This window comes from Ascaphus truei, chromosome 2 (assembly GCF_040206685.1).
Source record: "Ascaphus truei isolate aAscTru1 chromosome 2, aAscTru1.hap1, whole genome shotgun sequence".
Lineage (NCBI taxonomy): Eukaryota > Metazoa > Chordata > Amphibia > Anura > Ascaphidae > Ascaphus > Ascaphus truei.
Window position 1 is genome coordinate 348443955 of NC_134484.1, and position 23775 is coordinate 348467729.

A 23775-nucleotide genomic window follows, 5' to 3' on the forward strand; every position below is an offset into this window, starting at 1 on the left:
ACAGATCAACAGAAGATGAAGACATGTTAGCAACAGAGACCGAAAATGTGCGATGGGAGAGGTATGGTGAGAACCAGGATAGAGCTTTGTTGCAGATACCAAGGGAGTTTAGAATAGGAAGGAGAAGAGGGTGATTGACAGTATCAAATCCAGCAGTGAGATCAAGCAGGATTAGTAGGGGAAAATGGCCATGGCATTTGGCTTCAGGTAGATCATTGGCTTCTTTAGTGAGCACAGTCTCTGCAGAGTGAGCTGTACGAAACCCAGATTGGAAATGGTCCGGGAGAACACAAGACATTTTGAGGCAAGAGGGATACAGTACATGTCACTGGTGTTCATGTTGGTCCTAAGTGGGATTGCACCTTTAAGTGATGTCTTTAAATGTCAACATTGTCTGCCTTCTTTTTAAAGGGCACAAGTGAAAATGCTCTTCATACTGCCCAGCCGACATCCAGAATCCTACAGGGAAACTCTGCAGGAGAACTGTGGCAGGATTTTCTCTCTCTGCCTGATTTAAACGTAAGCCATTTTATTTGTTCTTTACGTGACATTCTGCAGTTCTTTGCACCAATGTTGGTTTTCACAAAGCTTTATATTTCACCCCGTCACGTTTACCTCCATAGCATCCAGCTGTAGCTATTTAGCAGGTACTGTACCTGTTTTTATGTCCTGTACCTAATTAAAGCAGTTGGGAGATGGATCATTTATCTGCTAATGATCACATATTTTGTTGATGATATGATTTCTGCATATAGTACATTGTGTGTGTTGGTGTGCCTTCTTATGTAACCACATATTGGCGAACCAAATAAAGTGTACCTCTTTTTATATGCCAAATGTTAGAGAGCCTGTTATCCTTAGTTAATGTATGCGACAGGAAGAGATAACAGGTATATGTTTTCTACTGAAAATTATCAAGCCCCACAGTATAGAGAAACAAAATTGTAGCTGTGATGGTCCTTGTTTTATGTGAGAAAAAGGAAAAAATAGGTCATATGATGCCTATTATTGGACCAACAATGGTGTATAGTGTACAAGCTTCCGGACCACACAAGGTTCTGCTTCCGGTATAGCAGTTTACGGCAAGTCCGAGATTATATACAGTTTGTAGTGTAATGTTTTACAGTGGGAGTTGGGTGAGCATATGTAATTGATGCACACATGTTAGTAGTTGTGTGAAAAGTGTCAGAGGAGGAATAAGTAATGACTCCTCTTGTAATGCAATGAAACTACATACAAACTAGAGCCGGGATGTTGCCGGAATAAAGAAGATTGAAACATCCACACATATGCATACATAGATAAAAGCATGTGTGTATGTATATATATGTATATATATATATATATATATATGTGTGTGTGTGTATATGTATATATATATATATATATATATATATATAGCCCCTCTTTCCCCCCCCCCCCCCTAATCGCAGATCAGGTCCCCTACGGTGTTCTGGGGTCTGGCTAGATGTCTGTGTGGTGCATACCTGCTGGCAACAGGAGGGCCTGAGTCTCCCGCGATGACATGGGGGATAACAGGAACAGGTTACTGGGGTGGATGCCTTCGTTCTGGTTCAATGGTGCAGCACCTTAATCTATAGTAAGCCTCAGGAATGCGGGTTGGAATCCTTACCACAGAGATTCCCCACAGGGATGAGAGATTCCAGTCTCACACAAGGTTATCTTTAACAGCAGCAGTCTCTTTATTCTCTTGGGCAGCAGCCGACAGGTATAGTTGATGCACAGTCCACTAACTGTTCTCCCTTGTGATGTTCCCTGCCACCACTCTGGACCACAGACATCCAGAGTGGGGCTAGCTCTTCCCTCACCCCCTACGCAGGATGAGAGGTATTTAGTCCACCTCACTAACTATAGCTAGATCAGCTCTACTCATGAGCTGATCACTCCTCTCCTCACTAACTCACTATAACTACTATCAGACTGACAGAACACACTAAATAGGAAATGCACTGCTCTTTTATGATCTCAGCAGGCACCGCCCCTGTGTCTCTTGCTTTGACACAGGGTCAGGTGACCTACCTCCACCATTCAGGGCAAGTGCTTGAAGTGGGGGAAACCCATGATAACTCCTGGCAACCTGCCCTTACCAGGGATTATACCAGGAGCTGGATAGAACTATAGCCCCATTTCTTACCAGGTCCACAGGAAAGCAAATATGCAAATATAACTGTATGCTCATCTGCATGTCTTAGGCAGGTCTGCAACCCCGCCTTTCCCCATTATCACCCAGCATACAGCACTTCCACTGCAGCAAGGGATTCTGGGAAATGACATACAAATGAGCACACAGTGTCACTTTTTGCCTCAATAACCATTTTTAACATGGTTCCCTATAGGCTTAAGCTTGCTGCATGGTCACAGCTTTGAGCACAGCCAGGGTTAAGGTGCATACCCAGAAAACCACCCACAGACAGCTGTTTCGACCTTGATGGGTCTCATCAGTGTGGGGTTGATTTTAACTGGGAATGCAAGAGAGGCTATGGGATAGGCTATACCATAATACTGAGTTAAGTTATGGTGAGTAAAAAAAGTGACAAAAACCCGCCACAGGAAAGCAAATATGCAAATATAACTGTATGCTCATCTGCATGTCTTAGGCAGGTCTGCAACCCCGCCTTTCCCCATTATCACCCAGCATACAGTACTTCCACTGCAGCAAGGGATTCTGAGAAATGACATGCAAATGAGCACAGTGTCACTTTTTGCCTCAATAACCATTTTTAACATGGTTCCCTATAGGCTTAAGCTTGCTGCATGGTCACAGCTTTGAGCACAGCCAGGGTTAAGGTGCATACCCAGAAAACCACCCACAGACAGCTTTTTTTTTTTTTTCCTCACGAGAGGGTACACCCTCTCGCTCATCGGATCCCAGTCCACTTCAGTGGATAGGGAGCTTGCCCTTGGACTGTCCAACCGAAGTCAGACCCGCCCTCAGTGCCCAGTTTCCCTGGAGGTTTCAGCCCGAAAGCCTAGGTCTCCAGGGACATTGATGCCTTCCTCCGTTAGGATTCGGGACATCCGTCTCTTCCTCCCTCTGGCCCGAGGCCCGCAAGGGAGTTCACATCATATCCCCTCTTTCGAGGGTTGTGCGGGTGCACCCCAGCCCCGAAGGGCTGGTTGTTCGAATGCCATCCCCCCTTAGCCCGAAGGCTCAGGGGTTCTGTGGTCCGGGGCCTGGACACCACCTCTCAACGAGCTAGAGGGCCAAATGCTTGCCACAGACCTTTCCTACTGGAGCCCCATGTAGGATAGTACTGCATTTGGTCATAGGTGTGCCGGTCGAGAGGAGCACTCATATCGCCTTGATCTTAGCCAAAAGGCCGAGAAGCAAAACAGACAGCTGTTCGACCTTGATGGGTCTCATCAGTGTGGGGTTGATTTTAACTGGGAATGCAAGAGAGGCTATGGGATAGGCTATACCATAATACTGAGTTAAGTTATGGTGAGTAAAAAAAGTGACAAAAACCCTCCACAGGAAAGCAAATATGCAAATATAACTGTATGCTCATCTGCATGTCTTAGGCAGGTCTGCAACCCCGCCTTTCCCCATTATCACCCAGCATACAGCACTTCCACTGCAGCAAGGGATTCTGGGAAATGACATGCAAATGAGCACACAGTGTCACTTTTTTGCCTCAATAACCACACCACAATAACCACACCAACACTGTGTGCTCATTTGCATGTCATTTCCCAGAATCCCTTGCTGCAGTGGAAGTGCTGTATGCTGGGTGATAATGGGGAAAGGCGGGGTTGCAGACGTGCCTAAGACATGCAGATGAGCATACAGTTATATTTGCATATATATATAACAAAACAAAGATCCCTGTAAGAAGCACACAGGTATATGAGAAAAGTAACAAAGTTTATTATTATCCATAAAAACAGGGGAGAAAATAAAATGGAGAGGGACATATACCTACAATCTGGAGGGAAAGGAACTATAAGGCAAAGGTTTGGCTGTAACAGTGTCTGAAAATCAGAACACAAAATCAAGAACCCAAGGGGGTCTAATGATAAGGGTGTGCATGCACAGTGGGCAGACAAGATGGTAATTGAGCTCAATAAATGCCAAGATACACAACACATGTAACACAACAAAAACATGCAAGCAAAGAGCAATAATATGAAAGAGGCTGGAAGCCAAATCCGGATGAAAATATCATGAGCGGCTATAAGAGTGATAACTCTAACTAAAGCCTACAATTGATAAGCATGAAAATTACAGTCCAAAAGTTGTGCAAGTTCCAAATACATCACCAATGAGCAGAAGTGAAAGTATATCCTGCGGGTGGTCCCTTATACTAGATGAAAGGAATATGAGTCCCCCTGCCAAGCTCCCACTCCTGTGTTTATATATACATATATATAATATATATATATATATATATATACAGTGGTCGACAAATCACCAAAAAATGTACTCGCCACACAAAAAAATCTACTCGCCACCTAGTACCAAACGTGTGCTGCTTGGGCCAATAGGAGCTCGCCACGATGTTAAATCCACTCGCCCGGGGCGAGCAAATGTATAGGTTTGTCGAACACTGTATATATATATATAGATCACCCTCCTACCCACGCCTTTGCTCAACTGATCACCCCTATCCATCGTGCCCATCCCTTTGCTACATATATATACATATAGACCCTGCATTAAAACTAATTCTCATTCGAGACATAGTTTAAAGTAGCTTCATCACAAAGCCTGCTAGTTGGTCTGACTTATTCATTCTGAGTGGTACCCGACCCCGCTGATCTGCAAACTATACTTGTAACTAACGCTGTATTATTGTTACATGCAATTTCAAGTGTACAGTCACACTCATGATCTTCCAATCTTCCAAAATTCATGACATCTTACCAATCTACATGAGGAGAGTGCCCAGGACATGAACTGTTGCCGGGAACATGTATCCCATGCCAGAATAAAAATACCATTATGCGTCTTACTTGCTGTATAATTTCTACACTACTACTTTAAATGAGAAATGATTGGAATGCGAGCACAGCGTATTTTCAAATCTATGATAGCCTATAATGAGTTGTATTCTCTATCCAGGTACTTATAGGTTTATGCAGAGTTCAAAAACCCTGGCAATTCTTTGAAATTCATACTTTGACTTCATATTATAAATATTTCAAATAAACTCAATAAATTACAAGTTCCAGCTCCCTCAGACTTGTACACTATTATTGGTCAACTAGGTTTAGTGGTAAAACCAAACTGTTATCCCTGTGTTAATAGCTCTCATCTAATGACCATTCAACTGAACTGCTGATAAGACATAGTCATATACATGTATATCACACGTTAATGACTAACCCACTTTTCAATGCCAGAAAACAGGTGGTATCCAGGATCGTGACCATGTGATCACTTGGGGTAGCAATAACATGGTCACACCCGTTCCCCCCCCCCCCCCTCTCACCACCCACCGCTCGTCCCTCCCCAGTGAATTGATCAGACGTGGAGGGGGGTCCACTTCCATTACAATCTCATTTGCACTCTGTGTAGTAAGTATTTATAGCAGGGCGTGCCAGCCCTCGTGGCATATAGGCGTTATTAGGTCAGTCTGGGTTAATGTTTGGCATATTATAGTATGGTATTAGCACTTTTGGTTTCATGAGGTCTATGAATGTATATCAATGTATCCACGGTTCAATAAAGCAAATACTGTATTATTGAATAGGAAGCAGTTGTTATATCAACATTGGAGAGGAGAGCTTGATGTTAATGTCCAATTCTTTGTATCTTTACTAGATTGCACTGGAAGATATGCAACCTGTTTCCAACAGCGACAGCGGCATCAATCCCTCTAGCCAGTACAGTGTGGATTTTACAGAGGCGATTAGCCAAGATGTAAGTCTACATGAAGCCATGTTAACATCAAACAATGTTTCCAGGAGAAATGAGGATTTGACCCAAAGACAAGAAAGCTTGCTACAGTTAAATTCAAGCATCAGCCCTGAAGGACCGCTAAGTGTGACCAACCTGACAGCCTTATTTCCATCCATTGACAACAGCACTAGAAACTTAACTAACCATCTTCTTTCTGGACTTGATGAAAACGTGTTTGATGAGATCAATCTAATGTCCTTAGCTCTGGAAGAAGGGTTTGATCCTCTGGAAGTGTCACAGTTATTTGAAGAGCCAGATTCAGACTCTGGACTTTCTTTGAATTCAAGCCATAGCCCAACATCTGTGAGCATTTCTGACTCTTCGTCCATTTCTTTTGGGGAGGACGAAGGAGCAGCAGGCTACAGCAGTGATTCTGAGTCTATATCAACTGACGGTCTAGAAGGAGCTGTTGGGGGCAGTTGGCCAGAACACAATAAATTCTGCCATATTGACTATCAGGAGGACTCAAACTATTATGAGGAGGAGGTCACCGTACATAATGTACATCATAATCACACCTACAATCAATTGCCAGATCACTTGGAACCCAGTCCTGAACATCATTACAGTTGGCCTGCAAAATCTAGCAGATTAAGAAGCCCTTGCGCCAGTAGTATGGATAAAAACCTTAGTCGGGATGAACGTCGTGCAAAGTCCCTAAGGATTCCTTTTTCAGTGGATGAAATTGTTAGCATGCCTGTAGAGATGTTCAATAACATGTTATCCAAGCAGTACCTGACAGAGACCCAGGTTTCCGTCATACGGGACATCAGACGCAGAGGCAAAAACAAAGTAGCGGCTCAGAACTGTCGCAAGCGTAAACTTGACGTCATTCTGAACCTAGAAGATGATGTCTGCCAGCTGAAATCACACAAGGAAAGGCTGCTCAAAGAGCGGGCTCAGTGCAGCAAATCTGTGAGCCACATGAAGCAGAAACTTAATGACTTGTACCGAGATGTTTTCAGCAGACTGAGGGATGAACAGGGCAGGCCAGTTAATCAAAGCCAGTATGCTCTGCACTGCAATAGCGATGGTAGCATCATGGTTGTTCCAAGGAGACTGTTCAAATCAGAACAAAAAAAAGAAAAAAAAGAAAAATGAATCGTTATGAACACTGAGCTCGTTAAAAAGTCATCACTAAAGAAGAAAAAGATGAACTCTTTTTGGAGGTGTGGGTGGCAGTAGGAGCTTAACATATTGTAATTTGTTGGAGGTTATAAACACTGGAGGTCATGAATTATGAGCATGAAAATCAAGAGTAGCTGTAAAAACTCTGGCGTTTGGTCAGATGACAGCTGTATGCGAATTCTTTTATCGTTCCTGTACATAAAACATATGAAACGGTTGCTTTTTCCTTCTAAATACGGCACTAAACATAGCAAGTTGTACTGACCGCCTTTGGTATGGCCACAAATGAATATCTGCACGGTCGTACAATAATATCAAGGCTCATCGGGTTCCTATTTCATGCAGCTTAATTACCCTCTAACAAGTATTAGTATGGTATTTTATAATAAGGCCTAGATAAATTGCTTTGCTGACTTTCATGTAAGATAATGGCAGGGAAGCATTCGCAAATCAAATTGCAGGCCAATTTTCTGGTAAAATTGGAATTTCAAGGCATAGTTATTAGCAAAATGGACATCTGACAAACACGAGGAAGGCATGGCCGCCTGAAAGGGACGAAATACAAAGTGACCTTAGATTTAGTCTGTCGGCACTGGAGCACATCCTGAAATGTAAAATCATAGCTTTACGTTTTGTTTTTCTTTTAGCAAAAATATGTTGTGGTGTTATGTTTTTTTTAATTTATATATGTGGTCTTTTTAAGGGTATAAATTATGCTTTTGTACTTGTTTGTTCTACCCTGTTTTTCTGAAGAGGTCCTGGTGGCTGATCGTGCTTTATCTTTCATTCATATATTTAAGACTATCATTTTAAGCAAACTGGGGTTGCTGATTTTATATATTATTTTTTTTTAAATGTCAATCCTCCAGTGTACATCTCGGTTGGTAGCAGAGTTGTGTTTTTGTTTTGTTTTTTTGGCCAGCAATATACTTGGCACAGAGACTTTCATTTACCGTAATATCAACATCAACTTGCATTTCTATTACAGGTAAAGAATATATCTGCTTTCCACAAATTCAGTTTCATTGTTTTCTAGAATGTATGCTTAGGTATACTTTCCATTTCAGATCTTCTGGTTATTTTAAGGCCTTTGGGGTGTTGCTATATAAAGAAGCATATCAGCGCAGTATTTTTAGTATGTATTAAAGATGGCACATATTCATTACCTGCCCATTTAAATTTGAGATGGGCATATTAACTAGACACATATTAAAATAGGTAAGAGGGCACTCTAAATAACTGAAAGAATATTCCTGGGTATGCTATACTGTATGTTGCACGGGAACAGTCAAACCTAGATAATAGAATAAGCACTCCTTGGGTACAGTATAGTCACACAAAAAATGGCTAAATTAATTGAGATCAATGCTTCACTCCTCATTTGTGATCTTTATGAAGATATCAACCAGTCAATCAATTGACATGGGACCAATAATTCATCTCTTTGGGCATCACGTTAGGCCGTGGGTACAGCATAGTGCTAATCAGTTTACTGCTCATGTTTCATGAAATCTGGGTTGTATACACACCCCACCAGTATTACTAAGACTAATCACGCGTTCTACATCTCAAATGCGGTCTGGTGTCCTTGACACTTTACCTTGTTTAATCAATTGAAATATATTGAAATGGCCAGTTATTAATAAGTTCATTAGGAGCTCAAAAGGTATTGAATTGAGTAGCTTTAAGCTCACGGTGCAGTATTTTTTTCTCTCGATATTTACTGCCTGCTTTAAACAGTATGGGTTATTTCCCTATATAACGCATAAGTTCTACAATGCTGACAAGTGCAATATACTAGCACTGATCACATAACACCTTTTAAGGCACTGATTGTATCACACCGTATGAACTATAAATATATATAGTCATAAATGTAATTAAAAAGAATATTGGACTAAATTAAAATTGTGCTTTCTTTGTGGTAAAGTAAACATTGATTTAGTCCATTTTTGCTAAAATATTTTGAATTTTTTAGGATTGATTTACAATGTTTTGCCTCAAAATGGTTAAATAATGTATTGCAATATCATATATAATGCTTTGCTGGGCTAGCCCTTTAAGGCATGCTCGTAGTTTAAAGAATTAATCAATGCATGTCTTTAAGGTGTGAGGAACTTCTCAGTTACACATGTTTTATTTAAACTTTATTCACAAGTAACCCACTCACTGCAATAAGAGCTAGCCTGGAATCACGTTGAGACCCAAACCATGCCTATCCAACAGAGGCTGAAAATTAACATTTATGCTCCTTCCTGCAGCCTCATAAAACACCAAGACATTGCAGTACATTTAATTGTATGTATGATGTACGCAAACATTCCTTAATAACCACAACTATCGTTGTCACCACACATTTTAATTGTCCCTAATCAGCTGCGGTTCCATCAACACAGCTAATGATATTTAACTTAAAACTATTCAAATTTTGAAAGCGGTAATAACCCACCAAAAGAATGAAATGCAGAAGTTGTGATAGGGTCTTTTTTTTTTTTTTTTTTAAAGTGTATACTGAAGCTGAAATGTTGCCTCTGATTTTCATCCATTTGAGGGTTATTCGGGATTAAGGAAACTATTGCATGGAAACTCCTATTCACGTTGATGGGCGTTTCTGTGCGATGATGCCCCCATCCACACTATCACAGTTTAATGAGTCTCTGGCTCAATCAGAGTTATTTACTAAACCGTGACAGATGTTAGCAGTTATTAATAGATATTCTGTTGATATTAACCATTAATAACAGCTATTGAAAATTAGTGAATAAGCCCTATACTCAATATTTTAGGGACAGGGTGGCTTACTGCTAAGTTTTCAGTATAATAAAAAGTAATGTTCAGAACAAGTGACCAATAAAGGTTCTGTTTATTTGGACTTTTGAGCTTGTTTTTGTGCAACACAGACTCTCAACGAAGACATTTTAACATAAGATATTCCTCTACCAACTAATCTTACATAATTGTTTGACTACAACGAGATTTAGAACATTTGAAGCCATGCTCTCAAACATAAAGGAAAATAAAACAATGTAGAAAAAAAGATAAGAGAAAGAAAGGATAAAGATATATATATCTATATATATATATATATATATATATATATATATCATACATACATACATACATATGTAACCCATATTCCCCCCCCCTCCCCCCAATCGCAGATAGGGTGCAGGTGAGGGGATCTATGTGTATTACCCATTGCAGTGCTTTACCTATTAGGCTCACAGGAGGCCTGAGCCTCCGCCACGGAGAGCCTGGGGCACGTGTAATGATATGGATAACCTCGTACTTGGTGCAGCGCCTCCACCTGCGATGGCTCCCACCAGAGGGAGAGTGGTTCCTCGCAGGACAATTGTATATCACTCCACACACACACAGCATGTAAAACAACCGAATGACTTTACTTGGAGCATATGCAATATAGATCAACAGGTGTCCCTGCCTAGAGGAGACACTATCTACTGCGTCTCACAGGACGCTTTTCCACCTCCACCGGGTGATCCCACCCCATGTCCAGTAACCCCACACAATATGTCCCCCACCCTCAAGTGAGATATGTATGTGTGACTGCGCAGCCACTATGTCCTGTATGAATAGGTGGTATAGTTGGTTCACTTGATGGTTACCTGCCGAGCACTCCAGTGCCCGGGCCTGCCAAGGAACTTCACAAAGGATCCTGATGACCGCTGAATACAGGAACTACCGTCCGGGGAGATCCCACCCGGATGGCTGCTGCAGCAACAGCGAAGGTCTGAGCCCAAACCTCTGGATGGACGCGCAGCGTCCGCTGGGTGCCTAACTGTCTCTGGATAGTAAGGGGCAGGGTCCCTAACCTGGGGCCTGTCCCTGACACAACTCACACTACTGGGTGGCTCAGGGCTACCTGGGCCTCGGGGGCTGCTGGCCTAGTGCAGGGAGTCACTGACTCCTGCACCCTACCTCCTTCCACTAGCTTCTCCTGGCGCCGACTGCCTCTCTCCCCAAAACCCCGCCAAATGTATCCATTCTCCCTGCAGGGCAATCCTCCAGCCCTATTGGCCACTCTGGGGCACCTGGTACCTTCCACCCTTAGCCTCCTGGGAATTGTAGTCCCGTGGAGGCTATTCCTATATTGGGGCTGCATGTGCGATTCCCCTGCGCATGCGCGACGCCCTAATGGCCGCCGCAACTCCCTAGCTTCATCCGCGCATGCGCGATCACGCCGCATGCGCGCGCAACCCCAATGGTGGCCCCCGCTAGCCGGGTGCGCCGCAGAGCCTCCTAAGGCTCGGAACGCTCCCTGCTCCGGCCCCCACCTTTGGAAGCAGCCGGTGGGTCCGTCGCTGGCTCCGGCGGCACCCGCGACCGCGCTGCCACAAAGGAGGGGGGTCTCTAGGAGCCGCAGGGGACCGGGGCTACACATACAAGAAAAGAAAGAGATACGTTTTCTGATGAGCCAAAAGGTAAAGTTGTGTTTGTCCGGACACACGGGAGATGCACGAAACTGTAATAAATGTGATTACGTTTTGAATTTTTATGAATCCAGAAAAATGTATTTTATGGAATGTGTAAACTAATAGGGAGAATGTGCTCAACAGCTCTTGGCCATTAAATAAGACATCACTATGCATACGCATGTAATTTAACCACACATTCAACCAATTAAGGTGGGTAAAAAAGTGACAAAAACCCTCCACTGTATTAGCATACAGCAAATAAAAATATAATTTGTGAGCACATTCACGTCTCAGACAGATCTGCAACCCTGCTTTTTGCCATTATCTCCTAGCATACAATGCTTCCACTGCAGCTATGGATTCTGGGAAATGACATGCAAATGAGCACACAGTGTCACCTTCTGCTTCAAATCCATTTTAACATGGACCCCCCACACCCTCTAAGTTAATGCCTGCCGCATTACACATCTTGGGTTAAAGAAGTACATCCCCAGTAAACCTTTTGAGTCTTATTAGTCTAAGGCTGTTTATACTGGCTTTGCCATATGAAGCTGGAATAGGTTTCAACCACACATTAAATAAGTTATGGTGGGAATTCCTGGCTGCAGCCGAAGCACTGTATGCTAGGAGATAATGGTGCAACGCTGTGTTGCAGACCTCTCTGAGGCGTGAATGTGCTCACAAGTGCTATTTTTATTTCATTTCCAATCATAATCAAGTAAAAACATTACTTTATTTGTATTACTCAAGTGTTCCATACAAACTCTACTAAATTGAAATTCTTGAAATGATGTGTAAAAATCTGCATCTACTTTCCCCATCAAGCATCCTCTCCATTTCTATATCTTGCTCTGCCATGTCTATATCTTCTTTTCCATATTCATGTTTCATCCTTCACATTTGTACTGTATCTGTCTCTCAGCCATATATTAGCTAGTACTGCTAGATAAAAAGGCTCTTGAATGGTAACCATTTACCCCAATTTTTTTTCGAGATATTTAAAATAAAATTACGAGGGAAACTTTCAAAAACGTTTTCAGAAAAGCTAAGGAAATGTATGCACTTTAAAAAATATATATCTTTATAAATACTGTTTCAGTAGCTCTCTAGATGAAATGGTCGTTTAATTGATGTATATCAGAAGCATTACTTCCAACTAGAGAAAAAGCAGCAGCGATCCCGACTCCCAACAAACAAGAGCAGACATCCGTGGGGGATGTAGTTAGCGTGCAGTCCCTCGTAATAACCAAGATCAGTAACATAATTAAGGAGTTAAATGTGAGTTGCATATATATATATATATATATATATATATATATATATATATATATATATATATATATATAGCAAATGGAAATTCAAATTGTTCAAAAAAAAGGTTGGACATCTTTTTAGATGGGAAAGGTATACAGGGATATACCAAATAAGTAAACGTGGGAAGGATGTTGATCCAGGGATTAATCCGATTGCCAATTCTTTGAGTCAGGAAGGAATTTATTTTTTCCCTTATGAGATATCATTGGATGATATGACTCTGGGGTTTTTTGTTTGCCTTCCTCTGGATCAATAAGTAAGTATAGGTATAGGATAAAGCAGGGCTGCACAACATACGGCCCGCCTGGCCTCTCTGTGCAGCCCGCAATGACTCCGGCCGGGCGACAAATGAATTAATTTAAAAAAAAAAAAAAAAAAAGTTTAAAAAAATGGCGCCGATTCATTGCGGTCCCGGCGCGCATGCGCTAGGCCCGCTCCCCCCCGCCCCCCCCTTCCCTGCTCCCAACGTGGGGCGGAAGGGGAAGCAACTCTCAGCTCCTCTGCGGGCCCGCTCCCCCCCCCCTGCTCCCAACGTGGGGCGGAAGGGGAAGCAACACGCAGCTCCTCTGCGGGCCCGCTCCCCCCCCCTGCCCCCCCCCCCCTACTCCCAACGTGGGGCGGAGGGGGAAGTAATAATTAAATAATTCAGCTCCTCCAGCGGCCTGCTTCTCACCGCTTCCCTCCGCGGCCAGCTTCTCGCGTCCCCCACGAGCTCACCTCCTGTGCCCTCCTCCCCCCCTCCCCCCCAGCCCGCGCCCCCAAGCCCACCTCCCGTCCCGGGCAGCTGCCGCAGGGATATCGGGGGCAGGAGGAGCAAGCGTCCGGCGGCAACCTGCACCCACCCGGTCAAGGTAAGTCACTGTCACTGTTAGTCACTGTCTCCCACCCACCCAGTCACTGTCACCCACCCAGTCACTGTCACCCACTCAGTCACTGTCACCCACTCAGTCACTGTCACCCACCCACCCAGTCACTGTCTCCCACCCACCCAGTCACTTGTCACCCTGTCACCCACCCAGTCACTGTCTCCCACCCACCCAGTCACTGTCTCCCACCCACCCAGTCACTGTCTCCCACCCACCCAGTCACTGTCACCCACCCAGTCACTGTCACCCACCCACCCAGTCACTGTCTCCCACCCACCCAGTCACTTGTCACCCTGTCACCCACCCAGTCACTGTCTCCCACCCACCCAGTCACTGTCTCCCACCCACCCAGTCACTGTCTCCCACCCACCCAGTCACTGTCACCCACTCAGTCACTGTCACCCACCCACCCAGTCACTGTCTCCCACCCACCCAGTCACTTGTCACCCTGTCACCCACCCAGTCACTTGTCACCCTGTCACCCACCCAGTCACTGTCTCCCACCCACCCAGTCACTGTCTCCCACCCACCCAGTCACTGTCTCCCACCCACCCAGTCACTGTCACCCACTCAGTCACTGTCACCCACCCACCCAGTCACTGTCTCCCACCCACCCAGTCACTTGTCACCCTGTCACCCACCCAGTCACTTGTCACCCTGTCACCCACCCAGTCACTGTCTCCCACCCACCCAGTCACTGTCTCCCACCCACCCAGTCACTGTCTCCCACCCACCCAGTCACTGTCACCCACCCAGTCACTGTCTCCCACCCACCCAGTCACCCTGTCACCCAGTCACTGTCACCCTGTCACCCACCCAGTCACTGTCACCCACCCACCCAGTCACTGTCACCCACCCAGTCACTGTCACCCACCCAGTCACTGTCACCCACCCACCCAGTCACTGTCACCCACCCACCCAGTCACTGTGTCCCACCCAGTCACTGTGTCCCACCCAGTCACTGTCACCCACCCAGTCACTGTCACCCACCCACCCAGTCACTGTCACCCAACCACCCAGTCACTGTGTCCCACCCAGTCACTGTGTCCCACTCAGTCACTGTGTCCCACCCAGTCACTGTCACCCACCCACCCACTGTCACCCACCCACCCACTGTCACCCACCCACCCAGTCACTGTTACCCACCCAGTCACTGTCACCCACCCAGTCACTGTCACCCACCCACCCAGTCACTGTCAAAGTCAATGTGTCCCATCCACCCAGTCACTGTGTCCCACCCAGTCACTGTGTCCCACCCAGTCACTGTGTCCCACCCACCCAGTCACTGTCTCCCACCCACCCAGTCACTGTCTCCCACCCAGTCACTGTCACCCACCCAGTCATGTCACTGTCACCCACCCAGTCACTGTCACCCACCCAGTCACTGTCAAGTCACTGTGTCCCACCCACCCAGTCACTGTGTCCCACCCAGTCACTGTGTCCCACCCAGTCACTGTCACCCAGTCACTGTCACCCACCCAAGGGGGGAGAGTGATGTGAGGTGCAAGGGGGGAGAGTGATGTGAGGTGCAAGGGGGGAGAGTGATGTGAGGTGCAAGGGGGGAGAGTGATGTGAGGTGCAAGAGGGGAGAGGGATGTGAGGTGCAAGAGGGGAGAGGGATGTGAGGTGCAAGGGGGAGAGGGATGTGAGGTGCAAGGGGGGAGAGGGATGTGAGGTGCAAGGGGGGAGAGGGATGTGAGGTGCAAGGGGGGAGAGGGATGTGAGGTGCAAGGGGGGAGAGGGATGTGAGGTGCAAGGGGGAGAGTGATGTGAGGTGCAAGGGGGGGAGAGGGATGTGAGGTGCAAGGGGGAGAGGGATGTGAGGTGCAAGGGGGGAGAGGGATGTGAGGTGCAAGGGGGAGAGGGATGTGAGCTGCAGGGGGGGAGAGGGATGTGAGCTGCAGGGGGGAGAGGGATGTGAGCTGCAGGATGGGTGGGATGTGAGCTGCAGGGGGGGTGGGATGTGTGTGGTGTGCAGGGGGGTATTGTGTGTTTGATGTGGAGGGGGGTATTGTGTGTGGGTGAGGGGGAGAGATGGGGGTATGAGAGATAGACGGAGAGTATCGCAAAGGTTGATAGTGTTGGGTTCTGGGGGAGATATGAGGATGATGATGATAGGTGCTGGAGGAGAGATGATGATGATGATGATGATGATTTTACCCGTGCGGCCCAATTTTTTTTTCCTTGGAGCAGTTCGGCCCTTCGCACTTTACGAGTTGTGCAGGCCTGGGATAAAGTATCTGTTGTCTAAATTTAGCATAGGTTGAACTTGATGGACATACGTCTTTTTTTCAACCTCATCTACTATGTAACTATGAAATATTACTGTATCTGTGCTTCCACTGCAGCAAGGGATTCTGGGAAGTGATATGCAAATGAGCACACAGTGCCACTTTTTGCTTCAAAACCATATACCATGGTCCCCTAAAGCTTATGCTTGCTGCATTTCACAGCTTTTCAGCACAGCCTGGGTTAAGATGCATAGCCAGTAACAGTAAACCCACCCACAGACAGCCATTTTGACCTTAGTGGGTATCCTCATTGTGGGGTTGGTTATACTGGTTTGCAAAATGAAGCTTAGGATAGGTTTCACCGCACTTAGTTAAGTTATGGTGGGTAAAAAAAAGTGACAACGGTTTTTTTTCAACCACCATAACATATATATATATATATATATATATATATATATATATATATATATATATATATATATATATATATATATATATATATATATATATATATATATTACAGTGGTTGACAAATCACCAAAAAATCTACTCTCCACCTAGTACCAAACGTGTGCTGCTTGGGCCAATATTTACTCGCCCGGGGGTTAAATCCACTCGCCCGGGGCGAGCAAATGTATAGGTTTGTCGAACACTGTATATATATATATATATATATATATATATATATATATATATATATATATATGACACACACACAAAAAGGCAGTTGCTCACACTATATAAATAAGTGGTTAAGCCAGACCCAAAAATTAACACAGAGAATCCTGAGAAAAAAACAATTTCTAAACAGGATAGCCTGTGACTAAATAACTAGGGAAACACTGGTGGTGCTGGGGGAAAGAGAAATAAATATAACACACAAAAAGACTGAGACAATCCCCAAAATAGCACTCTAAATATACCACAGAATAACTAATCTAATATAAAGAAAAAAGACTTGGATTCTAAGTCAAAATAGAAAAAGGAAATGATTTTAATAACGAGCAATAAGACACACTAACATTAAAAACATAAACACACTGTAGGCAGCATAACAAAAATAAAAAAGCTGTGACTAGAAAAATAATGCATTTAATATCGCTGAAAGTAAAACCAAGAGTTTAAATGTATCAAATAATATACCCTCTCAAAAATATGAGGTGATACAAATGAGCTAAAGGATTACAACACCCCCTAAGGATCCTAGCTACAAATAATATAACTAAACCCAAAAGAAAAAATAATTACGTATATACAATGAATAAACTTATATACACAATAGTGAACATAAGAAAAAATAATATATCTTAAACCAAGGGGGAGACACAGGGGAAAATAAGATGAAAAGTACTCAAACCCTGTGCAGCAATAATCAAAAATAATAAAAATATCAAAAAACATAAGTGCAAAACATTCCTGTGGATTCTGACAAAAAGGCAAAACACATGGCTATATAGGATGAAAAATAAAGCCAGTACTGGATGCTCAATCAAACCAGCATTTGCCTACATCCCACAAAGGGGAAAGGACTCAGAGAAGCAGAGAAAGTGATACTCAGCTGTCCATAATAGTGTATGAGTCAGTCCAAGGGAGAGTAATTCCAACATAGATTGCAGTCTCTCATATCGTCCACAGGAGTTGCATCATGAAGCAAAGGTCACGCTGTAGAAATCATGCATACTGCCGTCAGTGAACACTCTACGCGTTTCAGCCAAGGGGGCCTTCTTCCCGGAGTAAAAGAATCCACAGGAATGTTTTGCACTCATGTTTTTTGATATTTTTATTATTTTTGATTATTGCTGCACAGGGTTTGAGTACTTTTCATCTTATTTTCCCCTGTGTCTCCCCCTTGGTTTAAGATACATTATTTTTTCTTATGTTCACTATTGTGTATATAAGTTTATTCATTGTATATACTTAATTATTTTTTCTTTTGGGTTTAGTTATATTATTTGTAGCTAGGATCCTTAGGGGGTGTTGTAATCCTTTAGCTCATTTGTATCACCTCATATTTTTGAGAGGGTATATTATTTGATACATTTAAGCTCTTGATTTTACTTTCAGCGATATTAAATGCATTATTTTTCTAGTCACAGCTTTTTTATTTTTGTTATGCTGCCTACAGTGTGTTTATGTTTTTAATGTTAGTGTGTCTTATTGCTCGTTATTTAAATCTTTCCTTTTTCTATTTTGACTTAGAATCCAAGTCTTTTTTCTTTATATTAGATTAGTTATTCTGTGGTATATTTAGAGTGCTATTTTGGGGATTGTCTCAGTCTTTTTGTGTGTTATATATATATATATAACACAAAAAGAAGCGCAAGCTCCATAGCATAAATCTGGTATATGCAAGGGATTTAATAAAAGGAGAGCAGCCCAATCGAAAGGACAAGCACTTACAAGAGGGTAGAAGATATAGAGTAAATACTCAAAGCTAGAATGGTCATCACATGGGAGCGGGAGAACTGGGAGCAGGTATCAGGTACAAGAGGACCATATCACTATGATTGTCTGCTTCTGCCAGCTGAAAGGTGTCTTTGCTGGCTGTAGCAGTCCCATGACCTCACGGTGTGCAGCCTGGAGTAAATCAGCTGGATGTTCAGCTCACAAGATGTGAAAAAGTAAGAGCACAACCAGAGGTATCCAAAAAAGTAGATAATTAGAAGAAAAGTGCGTTTTCCATACAATTATTGTTTATTGGTCATAATAGAAAAAAATAGCAAGGCATTGCCCTACCAACGCGTTTCACGCTACACAGCGCTTTCTCAAGGTATACATATATTATCATCACCAATATATAGGTAAAAAATAAAGTAATTTACCAATCCTAAAACATAACTGGGATCCACCCCTCGGCGTGCCAATTAGCATCTGGTGTGTTGCGATGACGTGATCGCGATTCCATGAGAACAAGCCCCGCCCCATACATCTAATCCAGAGCAACAGCAGGCAAAAGCCTGAGTGGTTCGCGCTTGCGCGATACTTAACTGCTGGCATGCCTGCTGTTGAAACAATGGAGAATGCCCATAGGGGGGGCGAGTAGTTCAGGAACGCGCTTATTCACGCCCACATCTGACTCGATAAGTGCCATAATGATGCGCGCGTGCTCCTGTGCCAACAAGCAAAACCCCGTCCAGGTGTTGTGTGTAGACAAACGATGAATGAGTATCAGGGGAGTACGCACTCGCACAATGATTACCCCTATTACTCGCATCTTTATGCAAAGTAAACACAGCCCAGGGCAGGGGAACAAGATGAAAAGCTGAGGCACACGCGCACTAGAACGAGACCCATCATTTGCATGTATGTGGTGGCCCATTAAGGAAAATATATTACAATAAAAATAAAAAAAAACTCCAACTTCTATTTTTGGTCTATAGTCTTATGTTTGTGTGCACCTATCATAGATATATATATATATATATATATATATATATATATATATATATATATATATATATATATATACTGTATATATATATATATATATATATACTGTATATATATATATATATATATATATATATATCAGAGAAAATGTTTTAGGGAAACAGTAGTTAGTTAGTCTGTAAACATGCTGCCATTTGTGAGTGTGTAAGCTACTTCCTTAAGTGACGTTACGTTGTTTATAGAAGAACCGTGAGCCAGGAAATATATCAGAAAATAGATTTATATTTGGGGGTATCACCAACTTACTACACCCTGGCCAAAGTTAGCATATAATCATAAAGTAAATAATCAGGCACAAGAGAGGAGAGAAAATGCCTGGTGAAGGTGCTTTTTTTTTTAACCAAGATGTTGGTTCCTGTGATTAAATAAAGACTCTTTTTGCATTTTCCATATTATACTGTGCCTGAATATCTTACACTATGTTAAGTTGTTTGAACAGGACCTCCCCTTTCACAGTACCCTGCTGCCTTCATCAGCTTATTTCTATGACATTCTTGTTTTCAGATACCAGTTTCAAAACAATGCTTATCATTTCCAAAGAAATGGGACTGCCCTTTTAAGGGAGCTGTCACGATGACATCAACTTTTATCAACACATTTATATTTCTGGGTACTTGATTGAACAGAACAAGTTGCAAAACAAATTGTGATTTATTTCCTTAATAGACAAACACACGACATCTGCAGAATACACTTAAAACCACACTCACTGGGATCATGAAACAAAATAAATTGTCCTTGGAACGAAAGAAATGGTCCTTTGCTTGCCAGTGCAAGAAATGCAGCCTTGGTTTTAAAAGTCCTGTGGTTGTTAACCCCTTCACTCCTGGACTGGTTGCTGCGGTACTGGAACAAAGTCTTGCATCTTTACATCATGGATTAACATTCAGGAATTGTATTGTATTGTATTGTATGTCTTTATTTATATAGCGCCATTAATGTACATAGCGCTTCACAGCAGTAATACATGTGGTAATCCAATAAATAACAGATAATATAAATAACAGATCATGGGAATAAGTGCTTTAGACATTAAGGAAGAGGAGTCCCTGCTCCGAGGAGCTTACAGTCTAATTGGTAGGTAGGGAGAACGTACAGAGACAGTAGGAGGGAGTTCTGGTAAGTGCATCTGCAGGGGGCCAAGCTTTATGTGCCATGTGTTCAGAATAGCCACAGTCCTATTCATATGCTTCTTTAAGCAAGTGTGTCTTAAGGTGGGTCTTAAAGGTGGATAGAGAGGGTGCTAGTCGGGTACTGAGGGGAAGGGCATTCCAGAGGTGAGGGGCAGTCAATGAAAAAGGTTTAAGGCGGGAGAGGGCTTTAGATACAAAGGGGGTAGAAAGAAGACATCCTTGAGAAGAACGCAAGAGTCTGGATGGTGCATAACGAGAAATTAGGGCTGAGATGTAAGGAGGAGCAGAAGAGTGTAAAGCTTTAAAAGTGAGGAGAAGAATGGAGTGTGAGATGCGGGATTTGATCGGAAGCCAGGAGAGGGATTTCATGAGGGGAGATGCTGAGACAGATCTAGGAAAGAGTAGAGTGATTCTGGCAGCAGCGTTAAGGATAGATTGTAGGGGAGACAGGTGAGAGGCAGGAAGGCCGGACAGCAGGAGGTTACAGTAATCAAGACGGGAGAGAATGAGGGCCTGAGTCAGAGTTTTAGCAGTCGAGCAACAGAGGAAAGGGCGTATCTTTGTTATATTGCGGAGGAAAAAGCGACAGGTTTTAGAAATGTTTTGAATGTGAGGGGCAAATGTGAGAGAGGAGTCGAGTGTGACCCCTAGGCAGCGTGCTTGGGCTACTGGGTGAATGATCGTAGTTCCAACAGTAATGTGGAAGGAGGTAGTAGGGCCAGGTTTGGGAGGAAGTATGACGAGCTCTGTTTTAGCCATGTTGAGTTTAAGGCGGCGGAGGGCCATCCAGGATGATATAGCAGAGAAACATTCAGAAACTTTGGTTTGTACAGTAGGTGTAAGGTCGGGTGTTGAGAAATATATTTGTGTGTCGTCAGCATAGAGGTGATAATTAAACCCAAAAGATGTTATTAGGTCACCTAGAGAGAGTGTATACAGAGAAAAGAGAAGAGGTCCCAGGACAGAGCCCTGGGGTACCCCCACAGAGAGATCAATAGAGGAGGAGGAGGTATTAGCAGAAGAGACACTGAAAGTACGATGGGAGAGGTAGGATGAGATCCAGGATAGAGCTTTGTTCCGAATGCCAAGAGTATGGAGAATGTGAAGGAGAAGAGGGTGGTCCACGGTGTCAAATGCTGCAGAGAGGTCGAGTAATATGAGCAGAGTGTAATGACCTCTGTCTTTGGCAGCATGGAGGTCGTCAGTTATTTTAGTGAGGGCTGTTTCCGTGGAGTGAGCAGTACGGAAGCCAGATTGTAGAGGGTCTAGGAGAGAATAGGTGTTGAGAAAATGGAGCAAGCGAGCGAATACAAGACGTTCAAGGAGTTTAGAGGCAAAAGGCAGGAGGGAGACAGGCCGATAGTTAGAAAGACAGGTAGGGTCAAGCTTGCTGTTTTTGAGTAATGGTATGACTGTTGCATGTTTGAAGGAGGATGGAAAGGTTCCAGAGCAGAGGGAGGAGTTAAAAATGTGCGTGAGCGTAGGGATTATAGTAGGAGCAAGAGGTTTTAGGAGATGGGAGGGAATGGGGTCAAGAGGGCAAGTGGTAGAGGGAGAAGAGGCGATCAACAGCGACACATCCTCCTCTGAGACAGTGGAAAAAGAGTCAAGGAAGGCAGGAGGAGAGTTAGGAAGAGGTGTAGGATGGGAGGAAGAAACAGAGGGGATGTTCTGACGTATGGATTCCACCTTTTCCTTAAAATAGTCAGCAAAGTCCTGAGCGGAGATGGAGGAAGGAGAGGCAGCGGAGGGTGGTTTGAGTAGAGTATCAAAGACAGAGAACAGTCGGCGTGGGTTAGACTTGTGCATGTTGATTAGTGAAGAAAAGTAGGCTTGTTTAGCTTGCGAGAGGGCAGAGTTGAAACAGGATAGCATAAATTTGTAGTGAAGGAAGTCTGCGAGAGTATGAGATTTCCTCCAGAGGCGTTCAGAGGAACGAGTGGAGGAACGCAGCATGCGCGTGGGAATTTAACCAGGGTCTAGGGTTAAAAGGGCGAGTGCGGCAGAGAGAAAGCGGGGCATGTAGATCAAGAGAGGAGGACAAGGCAGAGTTGTAGTTCCTGACCAGTTTGTCAGGGTCTGTAGCAGATCTGAGAGAGGAGAGGGAGGAGTGTAACGTGGACTCAAAGTCAGGTAAGTGAATAGAGCGCAGGTTTCTGCAGAACCGGGGTGTAGATGGAGGTGGAGAAGTTGAGAAGCGAGATAGAGAGAATGAGATGAGGTGATGGTCAGAGAGAGGAAAAGGGGAAATGGAGAAATCAGAGAGAGAGAAATTTTTGGTGAAAACCAGGTCTAAGTAGTGGCCATCCTTGTGGGTGCTGGCTGCAGTCCACTGTTGAAGGCCAAAAGAAGAGGTTAGAGAAAGAAAGCGGGAAGCCCAAGGGAGAGAGGGGTCATCAATGTGGCAATTGAAGTCCCCAAGGAGAAGAACAGGGGAGTCTGAGGAGAGGAAGAAAGAGAGCCAGGATTCAAAGTGAGAGAGAAAGGCAGAAGGGGGATGAGTAGAGGTAGGTGGGCGATAGATGACCGCCACATGAACAGGGAGAGGAGAGAAAATCTGGACAGTGTGAGCCTCAAAGGAGGGAAAAGCAAGAGAGGGAGGAATAGGAAGGGTTCTGTAACGGCAGAGAGAGGAGAGCAGGAGCCCCACACCTCCACCCCTGCCATCAAGGCGCGGAGTGTGGGAGAAGGAAAGGCCACCATAAGAGAGGGCAGCTTCCAGAGCAGAGTCAGACTGAGTGAGCCAGGTCTCAGTTATAGCAAAGAGAAGCAGGCAGTGAGAGAGAAAGAAGTCATGCACAGAGAGGAACTTGTTAGAGAGGGAGCGAGCATTCCAAAGGGCACAGGAGAAAGGGAGAGAGGAGGGAGGGTGGCAGGGGATGGGTATGAGGTTGGAGGGGTTAACACCAGAAGGAGTAGAAGTTGTATGTGGGAGGCGAGGACGAGAGCAAGTAGAAATAAGGCAGGGACCAGGATTGGGAGAGATATCCCCAGAAGCAAGGAGGAGAAGCATGGATAGAAAGAGGATGTGTGAGGATGATTTGTAGGGGTGTGTTTTAGTGCAGGAGGTATAGCTGTGTGGTGACAGAGGACGCAGGTAAGAAAGGAGTTCATGTGAACTGAGAAGTGGGGAAGAAAGGAGAGATGGAGATATATGAATAGAGTTAGAGACATAAGGAGACTGGTGGAAGGAAGTGCATAATTTGAGAATAAGTGCGGTTGCAGCAAATATAAAAAATAAAGGCGGCATCACAGCAATAGTTAAGTGTTGAGATGTGCAGTCTTAGATAGATG

The 23775-nt window shown here is 44.1% G+C and overlaps 1 protein-coding gene across 1 annotated transcript in view; it reads left to right on the forward strand.

Moving 5' to 3' along the window:
* The window catches only part of NFE2L3 (NFE2 like bZIP transcription factor 3), a 37156-nt gene extending 27233 nt beyond the window's left edge, over positions 1 to 9923 (forward strand). The window contains exons 4-5 of the mRNA XM_075586812.1: positions 412 to 519; positions 5786 to 9923. Coding sequence (XP_075442927.1) covers positions 412 to 519; positions 5786 to 7024 — 1347 coding nt within the window. The 3' untranslated portion in view covers positions 7025 to 9923. The remainder of the gene's footprint in view (positions 1 to 411; positions 520 to 5785) is intronic.
* The last annotated feature ends 13852 nt before the right edge of the window (positions 9924 to 23775 follow it).